Source organism: Mycteria americana, chromosome 23, assembly GCF_035582795.1.
Source record: "Mycteria americana isolate JAX WOST 10 ecotype Jacksonville Zoo and Gardens chromosome 23, USCA_MyAme_1.0, whole genome shotgun sequence".
Classification (NCBI taxonomy): Eukaryota; Metazoa; Chordata; class Aves; order Ciconiiformes; family Ciconiidae; genus Mycteria; species Mycteria americana.
In genome coordinates this window covers 7,149,324-7,166,742 of record NC_134387.1, presented here as the reverse complement: position 1 = coordinate 7,166,742, position 17,419 = coordinate 7,149,324, and the positions used below count along the sequence as shown (strand labels likewise).

Sequence of the window (17,419 nt, the reverse complement as noted above, 5' to 3'; positions counted from 1 at the left end):
CGGGGCGGACCTGCGAACTGGGGGTGCCCAGAGGAGTTACGGGTGCGGTGCGGCGACTTCCCGCCTGCTGCGGTGCAGGGGGAAGCAGCCGGAGGTTGTCGCCTGTTTGTCTGCATGGGGCTGGGGGGGCTGCGGGGCTGCCCGCAGGAGTGGGCGTCAGCCGAAGTCCGTGTTGGCGTTGACGGGGTGTGAGGCTGGAGAAGAACGAATGCTCGAGGTCGGGAGGTGCCTGCTGAGGCTTGGGGCGTCTCTGTGCCCGCAGGGTCTCGGCTGCCGCCCCAGAGGGGTTGGTGGCACCAGGCACGGGGCAAGGAGCCGTGCTCGGACACACGGCGTGGAGCTCTGAAATCACCTCGGGGCAGTTGCTCCATGGTGTCCACGGGCTGCGAGCACCGGGACGGCAGGCGCTGTCAGCCCTGGCTGTGCTGGAGGGCACGCACAGCCTTCACCCGGCGTCCCCGCGCCTCCCCACCGTGCGTCAGCGCTACCCTGCCCTGCCCGCCCCGCTGGGCACAGTCCCGTGCCACCAGCCCACGATGCTCCGGTCCCCGACTTCCACTCCGGAAGGTTCCATGCACGGATGTTCAGCCAGGCTGTCTCTTCTCTTGCAGACGCGCTCCCCTCAGCAGAGGATGATGACGACGAAGACGATTCCTCTTCGGAGGAGAAGGAGGCGGATAACACCAAGCCGAACCGTACGTGCGAGGCGGGTTTGCCCCTGGTGCTGCCCTGGCCTTTCGAGGGGGGGTGGGCGAGGGGAAGCTGGGCTCACTTGCGAGCATCGCCCAGGGACGGAGAGAGGCAGGTGAGGGTGGGCAGGGGCTCACGCTCCAGCCCAGGGCACCCGGTGGTGAGGGCTCGTCGGGGAAGCGGGTCTGGGTGCCCGCAGGCGAAGCAGCCTGGTCAGAGCTGGGGGACGTGCCGGCACGGCTACACGGGGGTAACCACTGCTGCAGCCATGCGTGCTGAGCCTTCACCTCGCAAAGAAAGGGCCCGGCAGGGCTGCCGTGCCTCCCGGGTAACGCCCCGTGTCCAGGAGCTCCCCTCCCTGCCAGAGCCAGGCTCAGCTGCCCGCACCTCTCCGGCTTCCCAGCTCAGCCCTGCTCCGGCATCCTCGGGGTTAAACCAGGAGCAAAGTGCCGGAGCTCCCTGTGGCCGAAGCCCCGGCGGGTTTGGGTTTGGGGCTGGCGGTGGCTTTCGCCGGGTGCCCGCGCCGGCCGTGCTGAGCCCCCCGCTCTGCTCCCCAGAGGCCATCGCTCCCTACTGGACCTATCCCGAGAAGATGGAGAAGAAGCTGCATGCCGTCCCCGCCGCCAAAACGGTGAAATTCAAGTGTCCGTCGAGTGGGACGCCCAACCCCACGCTGCGCTGGCTGAAGAACGGCAAGGAGTTCAAACCCGACCACCGCATCGGGGGGTACAAGGTACCGGAGCCGGGGGGCCGGGGCGGTGCAGGGCAGCGCCCTGCGGAGGCAATGGGGCGGCAGCCCTGGCCCCGCCTGCGCGGACGCTGCGGGCAGCTGCTCCGGGCTCAATCCGGCCGGGCGCAGGCTCTGCGCACCTCCAGGGGCCGGGGCTGGAGGGCTCGCTCCGGGGCGGCGCGGGGAGGGGAAGGATCGGGAGGGGGCTCTGCGGCTTAAGAGGCGCCGAGCCCCCTCTCCGCGCAGCCCCCGGCGGGGGCAGATGGGCCCCTCTGACATTCCTGTTGCAAAAGAGCCCTACGGCAGTGACCTGCTTCTGCGTCGTGTTTGCACCAGCTCAACCTCTGGGGGAGGGGGCGGAGGACGAAGCCAGCCTGGCTTTGCCGGCTTCGCCTAATCCCCCCACCGAGGAGAGGGGGTCTTGGCGTCCCCGGCAGGCGCGGGGGGCTCCTGGGGGTGGCTGGGCAGCCCCGGGGCTGCAGCGCTGGACGGGCCCCTCCGTTGCCCAGCGGCGGTCGGCAGGAGCCGTGCCGGCGGCCCGGGGGTACCGGCTCGGCGGGGAGGGTGCCCTGGCCCGCGTGCGGGGGCCGCGTTCGCTCCCTGAGCCGGGCAGGGGGCCGCAGCGCCGCTTCCCCAGCACCCACAGTGGGTCCAGGCTGCAGGTCCCCCCCCGGGCAGGACGGGGGCTCGGCTTTTCCCTTCTCACGGCTCCGGTCTCGCGGTGGGGTTGCTGCTGCCGCAGAAGAGGCGGCGGTGGGACCAGCGTGCCAGGACACCCCGAGCTTCTCCCCTCCCCACAGGAGAGAGCGGACCGCGCTTCTCCAGCATCCGGGGCTGCCATCGCACTGGCGGCAGCTCCAGCCCCGGGACCTCCCGGGTGCCCCTACAAGGGAGCACAGTCCCCTTTTTTCATCTCTCTCGGATAGTTTTCTGGAGCGGGGCTGCAGCCTCTCCTGGGCTCGTGTCCCTCGGCGGGTGTCTCCCGGGGCGGGACCCCCGAGCCAGCCCGGCTAGGTGCTGCAGGGCCACGGTTTTGGTCACTCGCTTGCCACTGAGTCATGCGCCGCGTTGCACGAATGGGACCGGGCCGTGGCCCTGCGTGCCACGGGCTCCAGCCAGGTGCCAGGGACGCGCAGCAGGAATGCGGCCACGTCACGGCTTTCGGCTCCGTGTAGCGTGTCCTGGGGAGGGACGCGGGCTCACGGGCAGGGAGGAGAGGGGCTGCTGGCAGCGCCGTGGCTTCCCGGACGGTGACAGCGCGGTGCCCTGGATAGCTAATGGGGCTGAAACGCGGGACTGTGGAAATAACCAGTTTCCAGCTGGGAGGGAGGAATGCAGCCGCCCCGGCAGGGAGCAGGGCTCGGGGAGGTCCTGCCAGGAGGAGCTGCAGCCAGAGCCAGCAGCAGCAGGGGCTGGGCGCAGGAAAGCCGTCCCTGTGCCCCGTGGCCGGGAGGGACCTGGGGAGCACTCACAGCCCGGCTGAGCCGCCGGGACCCGTCCCAGAGGAGACGTGCCCAGAGGAAAGCAGCACCCACGGAGGTGTCCCGGGCGTACGGTGAGAAGCGCCCAGGCTGCACCCTGCCTGCTGACCGGCACGGTGCCCTCTCGCTGGCGGGGCTGGCCGTGGGGAGCAGCGCGGGTCTGAGCCCCGGGGCCAGCCGGGGGAAGCGGCTCTTCCCGGGCTGCGGCAGCGGGGGAACAATGCCGGTCTATTCCCTCGGCACGCTGGGGCCGCTGGAGAGGGGTGTCCCTGCGCGCCGGGCGAGCCCATCACGCTCGGCTCACAACATCTGCTTCTCGGCGCAGTTGGCTCCGTGGCGAGGCTGTCCTGGGACAGCTGGGAGCAATTACGGTCCCTCTGTAGGAAAGGGGAAAGGTGACCTCAAAGGAAGATTTATGTCCTGCCTGTACGGCGGGGGCCGGGGGTCTGAGCCAGCTCTGACGTGAACGGGAACGAGGGCTCCTGTGCTCCAGCCCGCTGGCACTTCGCACGTAACCGGCTCTGTCGTCATCCCCGTGCCCCCAGGTCCGCTACGCAACCTGGAGCATCATCATGGACTCGGTGGTGCCGTCCGATAAGGGCAACTACACGTGCATCGTGGAGAACAAATACGGGAGCATCAACCACACCTACCAGCTGGATGTCGTGGGTGAGGAGCGCGGGGCTGGGAGGGCTTACCCTGGGTCCCCGTCCGCCCCGCCCTCCCCAAGCAGAAACGGGTGCTGCACCCTGCGGAGACGGGGATGGGGCACACTCGCCGTCCCCGTGGCCGCCCGCCCCGGCGCGCACCTCTGCGGCACAGCGGGTCCGCGAGCAGGCGAGGAGGAAGGTTCACCTCAACCCGTTCTGGGGGTTTTTAATTGTGGTGGAAATAATTTCATAGACCAGACAGAAACTTTTTCTAATCGCCTTATTAGCCATAATTCCCAGCTGGGAAGGCTGGTCTGAGCAGTTCCACATGTGGAGCTGCTCTAAATGCCAGTAAATGAACCATTAAAAATGTGATTTAATTTGATTACACTGAGCAAACTGAAGGGAACAGTCAGCGAGGTGAACAAAGGGGTTTGTTAATGCTGACTCACCACAGTGGCAGCCGCTTTGCTAACGGCCGAGGCCCTCATTAGGTTTGTTTGACCTCTGACCCCCCCGAATAGGTACTGATGTCCCCGTCCCCGGGCCAGGATTTCACCTGTCCCTGTCCCCAGCCCCTCCTGGCTGCTCTCAGCCCACTGCGGGGGGTCCCCGAGGAAGGGGACACCGCGGCTCTGCCGGGTGCACGGGTGCCCACGCCAGCCGGGGTCCTCATGCACGGGGGGGCTGCAGGGTGCAGCCCTGCGCGGGGCGGGCGCTTCCCCACGTGCGGGCACCCCGAGCCCCGTCGTGAGGGTGCCCTGTCTCCCCGGGTCCTGCAGAGCGGTCCCCGCACCGGCCCATCCTGCAGGCAGGGCTGCCTGCCAACAAGACGGTGGCCCTGGGCAGCAACGTGGAGTTTGTCTGCAAGGTCTACAGCGATCCCCAGCCCCACATCCAGTGGCTGAAGCACATCGAGGTGAACGGCAGCAAGATCGGCCCCGACAACCTGCCCTACGTGCAGATCCTGAAGGTAAAGCCGCACGCCGGGCTGCCCCAGCCCGCGTCCCCGCGGGCTCGCCCGTCCCGTGGGGCAGGAGCGGGGCGGCGGCAGCCGTGCGGGATGGTGGCCACGCTGCCTGGCGGGCGAGAGGAGCCGCCTGGGGCTGGGGACCACCGGCTGGCAGCCAAGTGGCCTCGAGGCAGCCGGAGCCCCGGAGCCGTCACCAGCCCGCCCCGCTCCACACCGGGGTGCCCCGGACGAGCACGGGGTGAGAGGTGGGCAGGGGGGGCTGCCCGGCTCCTGGGCCGCGTACAGGCAGGGCGATCCTTTTGAAGCCCTAAAGGCGGGCGCCGTGGGGCTGGGTGGGCTAGGCCAGGGAGCGAGCACGGCGCCGGAGGGGGGGAGCTGGGCCCTCGATCCGTCCCAGCGAGAGCAGCTCCCTCTGCGTGCCGGGGGTCCTGCTCACAGCGAGCAAACCGGCTGCTGTGCAAGCCCCCGGGGTGCCCAGCCGTGCCCCTGGCCGGGTTGCAGGGGGGAGCAGGATCACAGCCCCATGGCTGTCTGCCCCTGACCCCCCCGTGTCCAGCCCCATCCCTCCCGCCCGGCAGCGGGTACCGGGGAGAAACAGCCCCCACGCCGGCAGAGCCGGTGCCGACGCTCCGGGCGCTGCTGTTTCTGACCGTGTCAATGTGACTCCATGTTGTTGGTCTGTTCCAGCACTCGGGGATTAATAGCTCTGATGCGGAGGTGCTGACCCTGTATAATGTGACAGAGGCGGAGAGCGGGGAGTATGTTTGTAAGGTTTCCAATTATATTGGCGAGGCCAACCAGTCTGCGTGGCTCACTGTCACCAGACCTCTGGCAAAAGGTAATCGGAAGAACGCCCGGCGGGGTGTTTCCTCGGACCGTCAGTCCCCAGCGGTGGAAAACAAAACTCTGGGCTCTCTTGTTTCTGCTGTGTTTCTGGTGCGACAAGCCATGGAAAAATACACAGCGGGGCCGGCTAGGTTTTGTGCTCTGCGTATGTGGGTGTCCCGATGTTTCTCCTGTGTGCTCCCCACCCCGTCACGCAGACACTGGAGCGGTGTGCCAGGACTGCCCGGCTGCCTGCCGGGTCCAGCACCACCGAGCCTGGGTCCCTGCGGGCGTTGCCACCGGGCCAGCCCGTGCCTTCGCGCCCGGCCCAGGCGCCCCGTCTGCGCGCGGCCGGGGCCGGCACGGTGCTGCACCCCCCCTCTGTGCTGCCCTCCTGTCTCCGTCCGCCTGTCTCCGTCCGCCTGTCTCCGTCCTCGTGCCTCCCTGTGTCGTGCAAGTCAGCCGGCCGGCTCTGCCTGAGGTTTATTTTTCCATGTGGCCCATTGCCAGCATGTTCAGATGGGCAGGACGCTCAGTTTGGTGAAGGGTTTTTAACCGGCATCTCCTTAGGTCCGCCTGGATGAGTGGTCATCCTGAGGGTCTCTCTAGCAGGTCTGCAGTGGTCTCTGTCTGCTCCCCGGGGGTCTGGCAAATGAGACTGGGCTCTCCTTCCTCTCTAGCCTCCTTCCCAGAAGATCTCATGTCGTTTGCTTCTCCGTTTTTTGCTTCCGTTTTTCCTTCTAGACGGCTGGCGTTAACACAACAGACAAAGAAATGGAGGTCCTTCACTTAAGGAATGTCTCATTTGAGGATGCTGGGGAGTATACTTGTTTGGCGGGTAATTCTATTGGGATCTCCCATCACTCTGCATGGTTGACAGTTCTCGAAGGTATATACTCCTCTTCCTCTCCCTTTCCTCCCTCCTTTCCGACGTATGCATTGCGGTCCGGGAGAGAGCGCTTCCTGGCCCCTGCCCGCCCAGCGCTGGTTAGCGCGCAGCAGGAGGGCTGCAGGGCTGCTCTCTGCAGCTGCAGCGAGTCGGGGCGCGCACCCCCCGCTGCGTGCCCCCCGTCCGCCCCCCGACTGGGGTCTGCCCCCCGCTCTCTCCCTGGCCCAGGCGATGCATACCTGGGGGAACTTAACCAGGGGCTGCTCCGCTGGAGCGGGTCGGTCCCGTGCCCCGGGGCAAGGCCGGCGCTGCCCGCGCAGGGGGGCACGGAGCGCCCGGGCGGCAGCGGGGTTCGGGGGGTGCTGGCAGCGCTGCCTGCCGGGGAGCTGGCCTTGCCCTGCGGCACAGGACCCGCGCCAGGACTGTGTGTCGCTTCTGCTGCGCTGCCGGGGACGGCTGCCCCTGTCCCCGTTGATGCTGCTCCTCGGGCATCAATGCTGCACGCACCAAAGCCTGATAACAGCAGCCGGGAAAGTTTTTGGGGTGCTGCGTGGTTGTTGCTTTCCAGCCAAAAACTTTTCCCGTTATCAGCCGCCGCTTTGTCAGCCGGGTGTGCTCGGAGGTGGGACCGAAAGCTTCGACTCCCTCTTACCCCTCTCTCTGAGGCTCTGTTCTTTGGGGGGGGTCAGGTCGGGGGGGGTCCTGGGGGGGATGCAACCGCAGCTCCCACCCTGCCAGATTCACCACGGTTTGCGGCCGCGCTGGGCCGTGCCGCGCGGCCGCAGCTGCGCTGAGCTGTTCACGGCACTGCCACCTCCTCTGCCGCCGGCGGCCACCAAAGCGGGGTCTGCCCCATGGCACGGCAGGGATAGGACCCTCCTGCCCACCAGCCTGGGGTCCCACGGCAGATCGCTGCCGCTGGAGGTGCTTCTGGCTGCTCTGCCCCGAGCTCTCCCCAGTCGTTACCTGTAACACAGCCCCGGGCGCTGCCGGACAGCCCCCTCCATCCCACCGTGCTCAGGGTAACCCCCGGGCCCTGAGGGACCCGCCGCTCCCAGCGCGGGCAGGGAGAGCAGCTGGGAAGGGCACCCGCCCCCGGGGTGCCCGCCGTGCCGCGTCCCTGCGGGGTGACGCAGGAGAGCATCCCCAGCGCGGCCCCGGCGCGAGAGCTCCGCTGCCTCGGCGCGGCCCGCGCTGCTGTCCCGCGCGGCCCCGGCCGAGGTGACGCGGGCGCTGTCCCACCCGCTTCGCGCCTTTCTCAGTCGACCCCATCCCGTGCCAGGCGCGTGCCCGCGGGTGCGGCGGAGGCGCGGCCCGGCCGCGGGGGCGAGGGGCCCGGGGGTACGCGCGCGCCTTCCCCGCCGGGGCGGGCGGGCAGCCCCCCTAGTCCCTGCCGCACGCCGCGCCGAGGCCTCTGGCGATGCGGAGCGTGTCCCCGCCGAGCACGGGGAGGAGCCGGGGGCGTCCCCCAGCACCGCTCTGCTCCTTGGCCCCGGGCGGGCTCGCGGGTGCTAACGCCCCGTTCGCACCGACCCAGCTATTGAAGACACCCCAGCCATGATGACGTCCCCCCTCTACCTGGAGATCATCATTTACTGCACCGGGGCCTTCCTCATCTCCTGCATGGTGGTGACCGTCATCATCTACAAGATGAAGAGCACCACCAAGAAGACGGACTTCAACAGCCAGCTGGCCGTGCACAAGCTGGCCAAGAGCATCCCCCTGCGCAGACAGGTAACAGAAAGTAGAGAGGGGGTTTGTTTGCACCTACTGCCCCTCCGGGGACCTGCCCTTTTTTGGGGGGAGGTGTCTGCATGAGGATGGATGGGGGAGAGCCAGGATGGTCTCGCCCTGCTGGACGGGCAGTGCGGCGGGCGGGGGGGCCGCACAGCCCCTCCTCGACCCCCTGAGCTCGGCGGGGCTCGGCGGGGGTGATGAAGAGGACCGGAAGGATTTACAGCAGTTTAATGTCGGAGCAGAAGAGCGTGTTTTACACACTGAGGAGGCAGGAGGACTCCCAGGCCGTATATCTCATGGTGTCGGCATGCCGGAAGTTAATTAAAAATTATTTAGTCCAGGTCCACCGTAGAAGCAGCGCGGACGGGGCCCCATGCCTGCGGGCGGAGGGGGCTGCGGGCAGGGGGCCGCGGGCAGGGTCGGGGTGCGAAGGCTCCCGGTCAGCGTCTCCCTCCCGGGGGGGGCAGCCGGCCGCGGCACCCGGCGCCGCGTGAAGGTAACCCACGGTCCCCGCTGCAGGTGTCGGCCGACTCCAGCTCCTCCATGAACTCGGGCGTGATGCTGGTCCGGCCCTCGCGGCTCTCCTCCAGCGGCACCCCCATGCTGGCCGGCGTCTCCGAGTACGAGCTCCCCGAGGACCCGCGCTGGGAGCTGCCCCGGGACAGGTGAGGTCCCATCCCCGCTGGGTGCGCTTTGCTCCGGGGACGAGCTGCCGGAGCAGCCCGGGCGGGAGCTGGGTGAGGACGGCGGCACCGCCGATGCCGTTTGCCAGCGCCGGCGACCGACCTGCTTCCCCCCGCGGCCGCTGGCCCCTGTGTCAGGGTCTCTCCTCCCGCCAGGCTGATCCTGGGCAAGCCCCTGGGAGAAGGGTGCTTCGGGCAGGTGGTGCTGGCAGAAGCCATCGGCCTCGACAAGGACAAGCCAAACCGCGTGACCAAGGTGGCGGTGAAGATGCTCAAGTGTAAGTGGCGGCGAGAAGGGGGGGTCCCGGCACGATGCCGCAGCCCTGGCTGGGGCCAGACGTGTGCAACGCCGGGGGGACCCAGCCTGGCCCCCCCCCCCCCGACCGCTGCCTTCTCCACCGCTTTAGCCGACGCCACGGAGAAGGACTTGTCTGACCTCATCTCCGAGATGGAGATGATGAAGATGATCGGCAAGCACAAGAACATCATCAACCTGCTGGGAGCCTGCACGCAGGACGGTGAGGGCGTGCGAGCGGGGAGGGGGCATCCCCTCTGCCACCCCTCCGGCTGCCGTCCACGCGCCGGGAGGGGGCTGACCCCGCACCCGTGGGGACGGGAGCCCCTGCTCCGTGGTCCGGCCGCTCATCCCGCTGTCCCTGCAGGACCCCTCTATGTGATCGTGGAGTACGCAAGCAAGGGCAACCTGCGGGAGTACCTGCAAGCCCGGCGGCCCCCCGGCATGGAGTACTGCTACAACCCCACCCGCGTCCCCGAGGAGCAGCTCTCCTTCAAGGACCTGGTCTCCTGCGCCTACCAGGTCGCCCGGGGCATGGAGTACCTGGCCTCCAAGAAGGTGAGGAGCTCCGGGGGGGCCATGACGGGATGGGGAGCCCGGCGGCTGGGCTCGGGGGGGGGTGCACCCTTCCCTCCCAGCCCGTTCATCGTGGGGAACCATCTGGGGGCTTCGGGGACCGCCTGACGGCCCTGCGCTCGGGCAGTGCATCCACAGGGACCTGGCGGCCAGGAACGTCCTGGTGACCGAGGACAACGTGATGAAGATCGCCGACTTCGGTCTGGCCCGTGACATCCACCACATAGATTACTACAAGAAGACGACGAACGTGAGTGGTGGGCGAGGGGCTTCGCCGGCGTGGGCGAGGGCAGCGGCGCTCTCCGTGCCGGGGATACCCCAACCCACGCTGGCGATGCCACGGGCGTGCCCCCCCCCCCCGGGTCCCCCTGCTCCCTGGCGGCACGGAGCCAACGCGGGGCTTTCTTGTGTCCCAGGGTCGCCTGCCGGTGAAGTGGATGGCCCCAGAGGCTCTGTTCGACCGAATATACACTCACCAGAGCGACGTGTGAGTAGCGGCCGCGCGACGCCTGCTCCCTGCCTGGCTTCGCAAGCGATGGGCTGGGTCGGGGGGAGGTGGGGAGCCAAAACTGCCAGCACGGGGGGAACCCTCGGTCGTCTGCTGGGCACTCTGCTGTGAGCTGCGGGTCGTGGCCCTCCTTGGCCACCCCGTCCAGCAACGCTCTTGCTGCCTGCATCGCTGCCTGCATCGCTGCCTGCGTCTCGCAGCATCTTGCTGAGGTCCCATCCCGCCCTGCTGCATCTCACGTAGCAGCGCCCAGCGCCCGCTGGTGAACACGATGTGCACCGTGGCGAGCGCGCCAGATGTGATTCGTCTTAATTTAATGAAAATATCATTAGCGTCAGCAGACAAAATATTTTGAATCCAAATTGCATTTGGCGATGGGACTCGTTTGTCTTGCAGAGCGAATCAAAGCTGTTAGCGCTTGTCCCTCCCGGCAAACGAACTTCTAACTGTACCCAAAGGTCTGAAACGGGGGTGTCAGCTCCACGGGAGCCGGGTGCCCCAGCATCTGCCCTGTGTTTGCCCCGGGCAGGTGGTCCTTCGGCGTGCTGCTGTGGGAGATCTTCACGCTGGGCGGCTCGCCCTACCCCGGCGTGCCGGTGGAGGAGCTCTTCAAGCTGCTGAAGGAAGGTCACAGGATGGACAAGCCCAGCAACTGCACCAACGAGCTGTGAGTGTGGCACGGGGCCGGGGCTGCAGCGGCAGCGCGGGGCCGGGAGCTCCGGGTGCGACGGCCCGGCCCGGGGCGCAGGCAGGTGCGCGGGGGGACGCAGGCAGATGTTCAGAGTTACTTTCCCAGCAGTTCCCAGCCCTGCAAAAACATCGGCTCAACCTGTTTGCAATAATCAACGTCTCCCTTTGTTATTCCTCGGCAGGAGCGAGTCCCAGGGTGACCCCAGAGCAGGGACTAGCTTAGCTCCCCGTACATCCTCCTCCCGAAAAAGCCCCCTGTCCATCCCAGTGCCGGCGGGCGGGCAGGGAGTTCCCTTCCTTCCGCGCAGGGGATTAGCCCCAAATCCCCGGCAAAGCGTCTTTGCTGGCCACGGGTCCCAGCCTGAGTGCCGGTGGCCGTCCCTGGGTGCTGCTCTGCTCCCGTGGGTGGGGGTCCCCAGCCCCGGCCGCTCGCTCCGGGCTCAGCCCTCGCCTCCCCTCTGCCCGCCCAGGTACATGATGATGCGGGACTGCTGGCACGCCGTCCCCTCCCAGAGACCCACCTTCAAGCAGCTGGTGGAAGACCTGGATAGGATCGTGGCCATGACCTCCAACCAGGTAGGAGAGGCGGCACACATGGGCACCCGCCTGCACCCACCCTGCCTGGGCTGGGCGCTCCCGCGGGGATGCCCGGTCCCCTCCTGAGCCCGTCCTCGGGGTTCGTCCCTCCCAGGAGTACCTGGACCTCTCCATGCCGCTGGATCAGTATTCTCCCGGCTTCCCGGACACCCGCAGCTCCACCTGCTCCTCGGGAGAGGACTCTGTTTTTTCTCACGACCCTCTTCCAGACGAGCCGTGCCTTCCCAAGTTCCCCCCTCAGCACACCAACGGCGGACTGAAGCGACACTGAGGGTGGCACCGCCAGCAGGGACTGCCGTGCCGTGCCTGCGCCCGCGGCTGCCGGTGGACGCTGCCTGCGCAGCCCCGTCGTGCCGAGCTATTGCCGAAAGGGTTCAGAGACACAACCGTAGCATCTCACGTAACCAAAACCACCCACCTCTCCTGCCAGCTTCTCCTGCCGCCTTAGTTGTGAGCTCTCTGCAGCCCAAAGGTTTTGTTCTGGTGTTTTTTTGGCGTTTCCTTTTTTTTTTTTTTAAAACCTCTTTTCCATGAAGTCTGTGCTTGAATATTTCCACTTGGTTAAGCCGAAATCCTCTCATGTGGGCAGCGCCCGGCCAGGGAGCCAGCCACCCCTCCTGGGACGGCACGTCCTGGCAGGGCACGGAGAGCCGGGCTTACCCACGACTTGGAGAACTCGCTAAGCCAAGGCCAGCGCCGGGTTTCTGCGACCACGCGAGCCGGGGAGCGTCGGCGTGCTGGAAGCCTCGCTGGCACGGCCGGCCGGCGCAGGGGTCCTGCCGGCGCGGCGCTCGCTGCCCGAGATGCTCTGGGGCTGGTCCTGCAGCTCAGCAGTGCCAGCACCGAGGGGCTTCGCTGACCAAACCCCCGGGACCTTGGAAGTGGGAGACGCAGCGTATACATTGCTCAGCACTGATAGTAGAGGCAGCCAAATACACCAGTGCTAAAAACAAAAGTCCTGTGTACATAGCTAAAAATATGTATAAATATGAATATATATTTACATGTCTTTTTAAAAGGGTTGTCACCAGAGATATACCAGTTTGGTAGTAAGGTACTAGTGGCTGGTAGATATCAGTTGCTATAAAAAAAAAAAGTTCATATATTTTGCTACTTTTGCTGTTTTTATTTTTTTAAATTATGTTCTAAACCTATTTCAGTTTAGGTCCCTCAATAAGAATTGCTGCTGCTGCTTCAGTTTTATATGGGGTTGTATTAAACAATAATAATAATGTGTCGATGCCTTTTGGGAATACGTTGTCATTACGTGCCTGGCCTTTCCCTGGCCCCCGCGCCCCCGGGCTCCGGCAGGGCTGGGGCCGGGCACCGCCTGCCAAGCGCCCGCGGCACCATATTGGTGTGTGGGGTGCCGGGGCGCGGGCGTGCCCTGCGTTTTAGGCAGTGCCGGAGAGGGGCCGGGCCGGCGCCCTGGGGAGGGGGCTGCAGCCCCTGCCCTGGCGTTGGCTCCCTTGGGGGGGAGCGGGGGGCCTGGGGGCCCCTCGCAGCCCGCTGGGGTCACGCCGGTCCCACGCCGGCCCCCCGAGGCACCGGGACACCGGAGCGGTACCGCGTGGCGCCGACCCCTCCAGCCGGGCTCGGTGCCCGGTCCCGGCCCCGCTGTGCCCCGGCCGGGGGACGCGCGCCCCGTGCGGCCCCCGCTCCCCGGGCGGTGCCCACCAGTGCCTTACCGGCGCCCGGGGGAGCGTCCTCGTCGGGGACACCGTGCCCCCCGGCTCTGCCCGTCCGTGCCCGGCGGTCTCTGTCCCGGAGGCGGTTGCGGTGCTCGGCTGCCCGAGCTCTGCTCCGCGGAGCTGGTGCCGGTTTGCTGTGCCGGGGAGGACGGGGCAATCCCTGGCCGGGGGCAGCCCCTCGCCAGGGCAGGGGCCGCGCGTGCCCCCATCCCTCCCCGTCGCTGGCGTCGAGACTCCAGAGCCAGGACGCTATTACTTGAAAGTTTATTTTGCCTTTGTATGGAGAAATATTATTTGTTGTAAACTCTTCTGTAATGAATCTGGAATTCTTGTAATTATTAAAGACTTTAACCGAGACTTTACAGCCGTGGCCCCGTCCCTGGGGGGGCAGCGGGAGATGCTCTGGGCTGGTGGGCGATGGGGAAGGGGCTGTAAGGGGTCCAGGCGCTAAAGCTCATCCAAGTGACCGGTGTGGGAAGGTGACGTTCAGAGAGTAGCGTGGAACAGCGGCTGGTTTTGTGGGAGCTCTGTTTTTCATGGCTTCAAAATTCCCCATAAAAATATTCTCCCATTCAACAACCGAAAACCATTCGCCTCCTTTTTTGCAATCAAAACGATGCGTGCACGACTGTGACAGCGCCAGAAAGTGTCGCCTGGCGGGTCCCTTCCCGGGGACGACCCACCCGCCCACCGAGGGACCGGGTCCCGCTGGCCCCCACGCTCGGGGGGGGAAGGTCCCTGCGGGCTGGGGGTGAAGCAGCCCTGCGAGCCCCCGGCGGGGCCGGGGCGGTGGGGGTCCGGCCGGGCAGCCCTCCCCTCCTGACAGAACCGCTGGCAGCTCTGGTTCGTTCTCCACTTTCCCTGCCTTTTTCCTCCTCCCAGGACGGAGCCGGTGCCAGCCCCAGCCTGTTGGCATCCAAACTTGACCTGCTGCCTCCAGAAACCGCTCGGCCCCGGGGAAGGTGTTTCATCGCCCGAGAAGCCCGGGGCGGTTACGGATGCTGCCGAGGAGCCTCAGTCGCGGCATCACGGGGGTACCCTGCGCCCCGCAGCCCCCCGAGCTGCTCGGGCATAGGGGGTCGGGGCAGGGCTGCCGGGAGGTGGCTCACCCGGGGGGCAAGAGGCTGCCAGCCCCTTCACCGAGCACTTAAAGGGTTAAGGTGAAACGGCTGCAGGGTCACCAGCCCCGCTGGCCCTTGCAGAAGCATCTGCTTGTTGCTATTTCTCTGTGTAAATTAAATCGATCAGCTGCGCTCTGCCCCTCCCTCCCCCCCCCCCCAAATTAAGTAGAGCTTTTAATCAAGTGATTTATGTTGAATTCACAGTCCTAGATTAAACTCGCAGCCCAGGCAGCCGGGAGCGGGGGGAGCGGGGCTGGGGGTCTCCATAAATCACCGCTCTCCCCGGGACCGACTTGGCAAGGCGGCGGGGAGAGATGGAGCTCGTGTTTACATCATCAGAAACTGCTGCTATCACAATCTTCTGCTCATTTCCTGGGGTTACCAGGAGGGCAATTAAATATGATAATAAGCAGAGCGACTCCGGCAGCACCGCCGATGCACGCTGCGGGGCCGGGGCCGGGATGGGCACGCGCAGCCAGGTGCCCGCTTTGCGTCCCCTCGGGACCCAGTGCCCCGGGCATGGACGGTCGCTCCCGCAGAGCCCTGGGGAGGCTGCGCTGACCTTCGTCGAGCCGAAGCCCTGGGGGTCTGCAGGACGGTGCTGCCTGGACGCTGGCCCCGGAGCAGGGAGATCTGGCTCCTCTCTGCTCTTCCCGGTACAGCATCCCCTTCACGTGGGCAACCCCAGGAGATGGAGATACCCCAAAGCTGGCGTCAGCACCCTTCACTGCCGGAGCCAGCACGCGGGTGGCCCCCGCACCGAGCCGGCAGGGAGCAGGACCCCGAGCCATCAGCCCCGAGGGCGGCAGCAAGCCCGGGACGAGGCTGCAGGAGCTGGTCCTGCAACCCTGCGCAGGATGCCCCGGCAAAGCCCCGCACGGGGACCGGCGGGACCAAAGCCGTCCCCATCGCCCAGTGCTGCTGGGACCCTGCCCGGGGGGTGCCTGCGGCCCCCCCAGTGCTGCCCGGCACTGAGCCCTCCCGCTGCAACCGAACCTAGGAGGTGGCCGGGACAGGGTCCTTTGGGAAACGACCCCAAAACAACCGGGGATCCGGAGTCGCTGCCTGCGGGACCCCCCTGAGTGGGTGGCCGGGGGCATTGCGTATTGGTGGCCGCCGAGCGCTCGGCCCACGACAGCGCGTTTGGCTCTCACAGCATCCTTTGTCTCTTCTACTCCTCGCCTTCCTCTTTCTCTCCTTTTAAAGCCCTCCGGCTGTGCAGGACCGAGACAATCTCTTGGCCCGGGCCCAGGACCTGGCTGCTCTGCTCGGTGCTGAGCTGGGCTTTGTCTGGCTGCCAGCCACGGCAGGAAACCTTCTTTGCAATTCCACCTTGACGCAGGGTCCCACGGCACGGCTCCTGGAGCACGGCTCAGCGGGTGCATGGGGAGCGACCCCCCGCCACCCCTCCGCCCCGCGCGTCCCACCCAGCTGCGGGGTCAGCTCCCCCGCGAGGCAGCGGGACCCAGGGGTCCGGCTCCAGCCCACCCTGGCCACCCACAGCCCGGCGATGGGCCGGTGTCGGCTGAGCAAGGACGGAGCCAGATGTGTGCAGCTGCGGCGGAGGCAACGGGCGAGGGGGCACGCGGCTCCCCCCAAAACCCTCGCCACGGCTCGGAGCTGCAGCAGCCGTGTGGCACCCTGCCCTGCGCGGTGCAAGCAGCGGGACGGGCAAGGCAGCCCCGCCAGCCGCGCAGGCACGCGCGGTGGGCAGAGGGGTGCCGGCAGCCCCCGGCCCCACACGGCCTCGCGCAGCCCCTCGCACAGCACGACTGATGGCGAGCGGATGGGAGGGGGGTCACGGTGGCAAAGCCCGGGCAGCTTTCCAGCCGCGAATCGCTTCCTTGCGAGGAAATAACCCCGCGCCCCCGTCCCCCCGAGAGGCGGGGGGCTGCTGAGCGGAGACCGCAGGAAGCTCGGCGGGGCCGGGACCACGGCCGCAGCCTGCGGCGGCCATCACCTGCCCGGGGCTCGGGGCGGCACCCCCCAAACCCCTGGGGGTGCCCGGGAGTGGCCGCCCCTTCCCCTCCCCTCTGCGGCCCCATCCCTGGGACCGTGGGGCGGATGCTGGGCGTGGGGGGCTGGAGGCAGGGACAGAGGAGCGCAGGTCTGGAAGGGGCCACTCGCACGCCGGCGCCTGTGCCCGTGCCGAGCCCTGCGGTGGCTGTCAGAGCCCTGGCACGCGTCCCGGCCCCGGTCGCACCGTCCGCTCTGGCCCTCCCGAGGCGGGAACTTGGCACGGCTCTCGGCAAGGCTCCCCTGCCGCACATCACCGTCCTGACAGCTCACGCACCAGACCCTGTCAAACACCACGGATCGGCTTCATTTCATCCAAACAAAACATCGGTTATGAACCAGGGCAGCTGCAGACACTTCCCGCTCCCGTCCAAGCCCCGCCACTGTGCGGCGGGCTCAGAAGGGACCCTGCACCCTCTGCACCCCTGCGTGCTGCCGCGCTCCGTGGCTGGCCTTGCGGCACGGCTCTGGGGTGGGATGCTCCCAACTCTTGAGCGCAGCTCGTGCCGGGCCGGCGGCAGCGCCGTGGCTCAGCTCCGGCCGCGGGGGAAGCCCTGCGGCACGGGCGGGGCACGAGCATCCCCCCAGCATCCCTGTGCCGCGGCCGGGGCTCCCTCGGGTGCAGCCGGGGTGCCTGGGGTGCGAGGAGAGGCAGGGGCAGGGTGGGACCGTCCCCGGCAGACAAGCCGGGGGCATCGCCGCCTGCGCCCCGTAACGCTCTGCGCAAGGTTTGGCTATTGAGCTCTTGTTCTACGTTATTTTAAGCTGGTGTAAGCCTCCATCTCCTTTGTTACAAATTTATAACAGAGACAGAAAGCCTGCTAGGAATGCAATGCTCGAATACAGGAGGCTATAAATCTCAGCCTTTGTTGTGCTTGGGCCTCACTAAATCAGTGCTTTTCCCTCTGAATATTAATCTCCTATAAAAGTGCTGACCAGTGCATCTTTCCCCAACAGCTTTCTGCGGAAGAGGCTGACGCAAGGTCCAGGGCTGGCTGTGGCACGGGAGACGTTTCTGACCAGCATCCAGCAGAAATCCCCCATCTCCCGGGCAAGCCGCTGCCCCCGCACCGGCACGGCGTCTGCTGGCGGGATGGCGGCAGACACGGGTGCCATAAAGCCCGGCTCCAAGCCGGGAGCAACGATAGCGCGGGGATGCCCGGGGGAAGGATAAACCGGCGGAGGAGCCGGCTCTCCGAGCCGAGGGGAGGGCTGAAAGGTGTTTGGCACCAGCGTGGCTGGAAAAGCTCTCCCCACGCCAAAGCAC

At 66.9% G+C, this 17,419-nt stretch overlaps 1 protein-coding gene across 9 annotated transcripts in view; it reads left to right on the top strand.

Moving 5' to 3' along the window:
* The window catches only part of FGFR1 (fibroblast growth factor receptor 1), a 30,111-nt gene extending 18,275 nt beyond the window's left edge, over positions 1-11,836 (top strand). For 4 of the 9 annotated variants that reach the window (XM_075523852.1, XM_075523848.1, XM_075523846.1 and 1 more), the window contains 15 exons: positions 612-695; positions 1,248-1,423; positions 3,447-3,570; positions 4,334-4,524; positions 6,094-6,238; positions 7,776-7,979; positions 8,496-8,640; positions 8,797-8,936; positions 9,066-9,176; positions 9,321-9,511; positions 9,657-9,779; positions 9,946-10,016; positions 10,567-10,704; positions 11,198-11,303; positions 11,419-11,836. In XM_075523852.1, coding sequence (XP_075379967.1) covers positions 612-695; positions 1,248-1,423; positions 3,447-3,570; positions 4,334-4,524; positions 6,094-6,238; positions 7,776-7,979; positions 8,496-8,640; positions 8,797-8,936; positions 9,066-9,176; positions 9,321-9,511; positions 9,657-9,779; positions 9,946-10,016; positions 10,567-10,704; positions 11,198-11,303; positions 11,419-11,595 — 2,126 coding nt within the window. In that variant the 3' untranslated portion in view covers positions 11,596-11,836. Of the gene's footprint in view, positions 1-611; positions 696-1,247; positions 1,424-3,446; positions 3,571-4,333; positions 4,525-6,093; positions 6,239-7,775; positions 7,980-8,494; positions 8,641-8,796; positions 8,937-9,065; positions 9,177-9,320; positions 9,512-9,656; positions 9,780-9,945; positions 10,017-10,433; positions 10,516-10,566; positions 10,705-11,197; positions 11,304-11,418 lie in introns of those variants that run through there. The other 5 variants (XM_075523851.1, XM_075523854.1, XM_075523847.1 and 2 more) reach the window with 4 other exon arrangements.
* Positions 11,837-17,419: the final 5,583 nt, after the last annotated feature.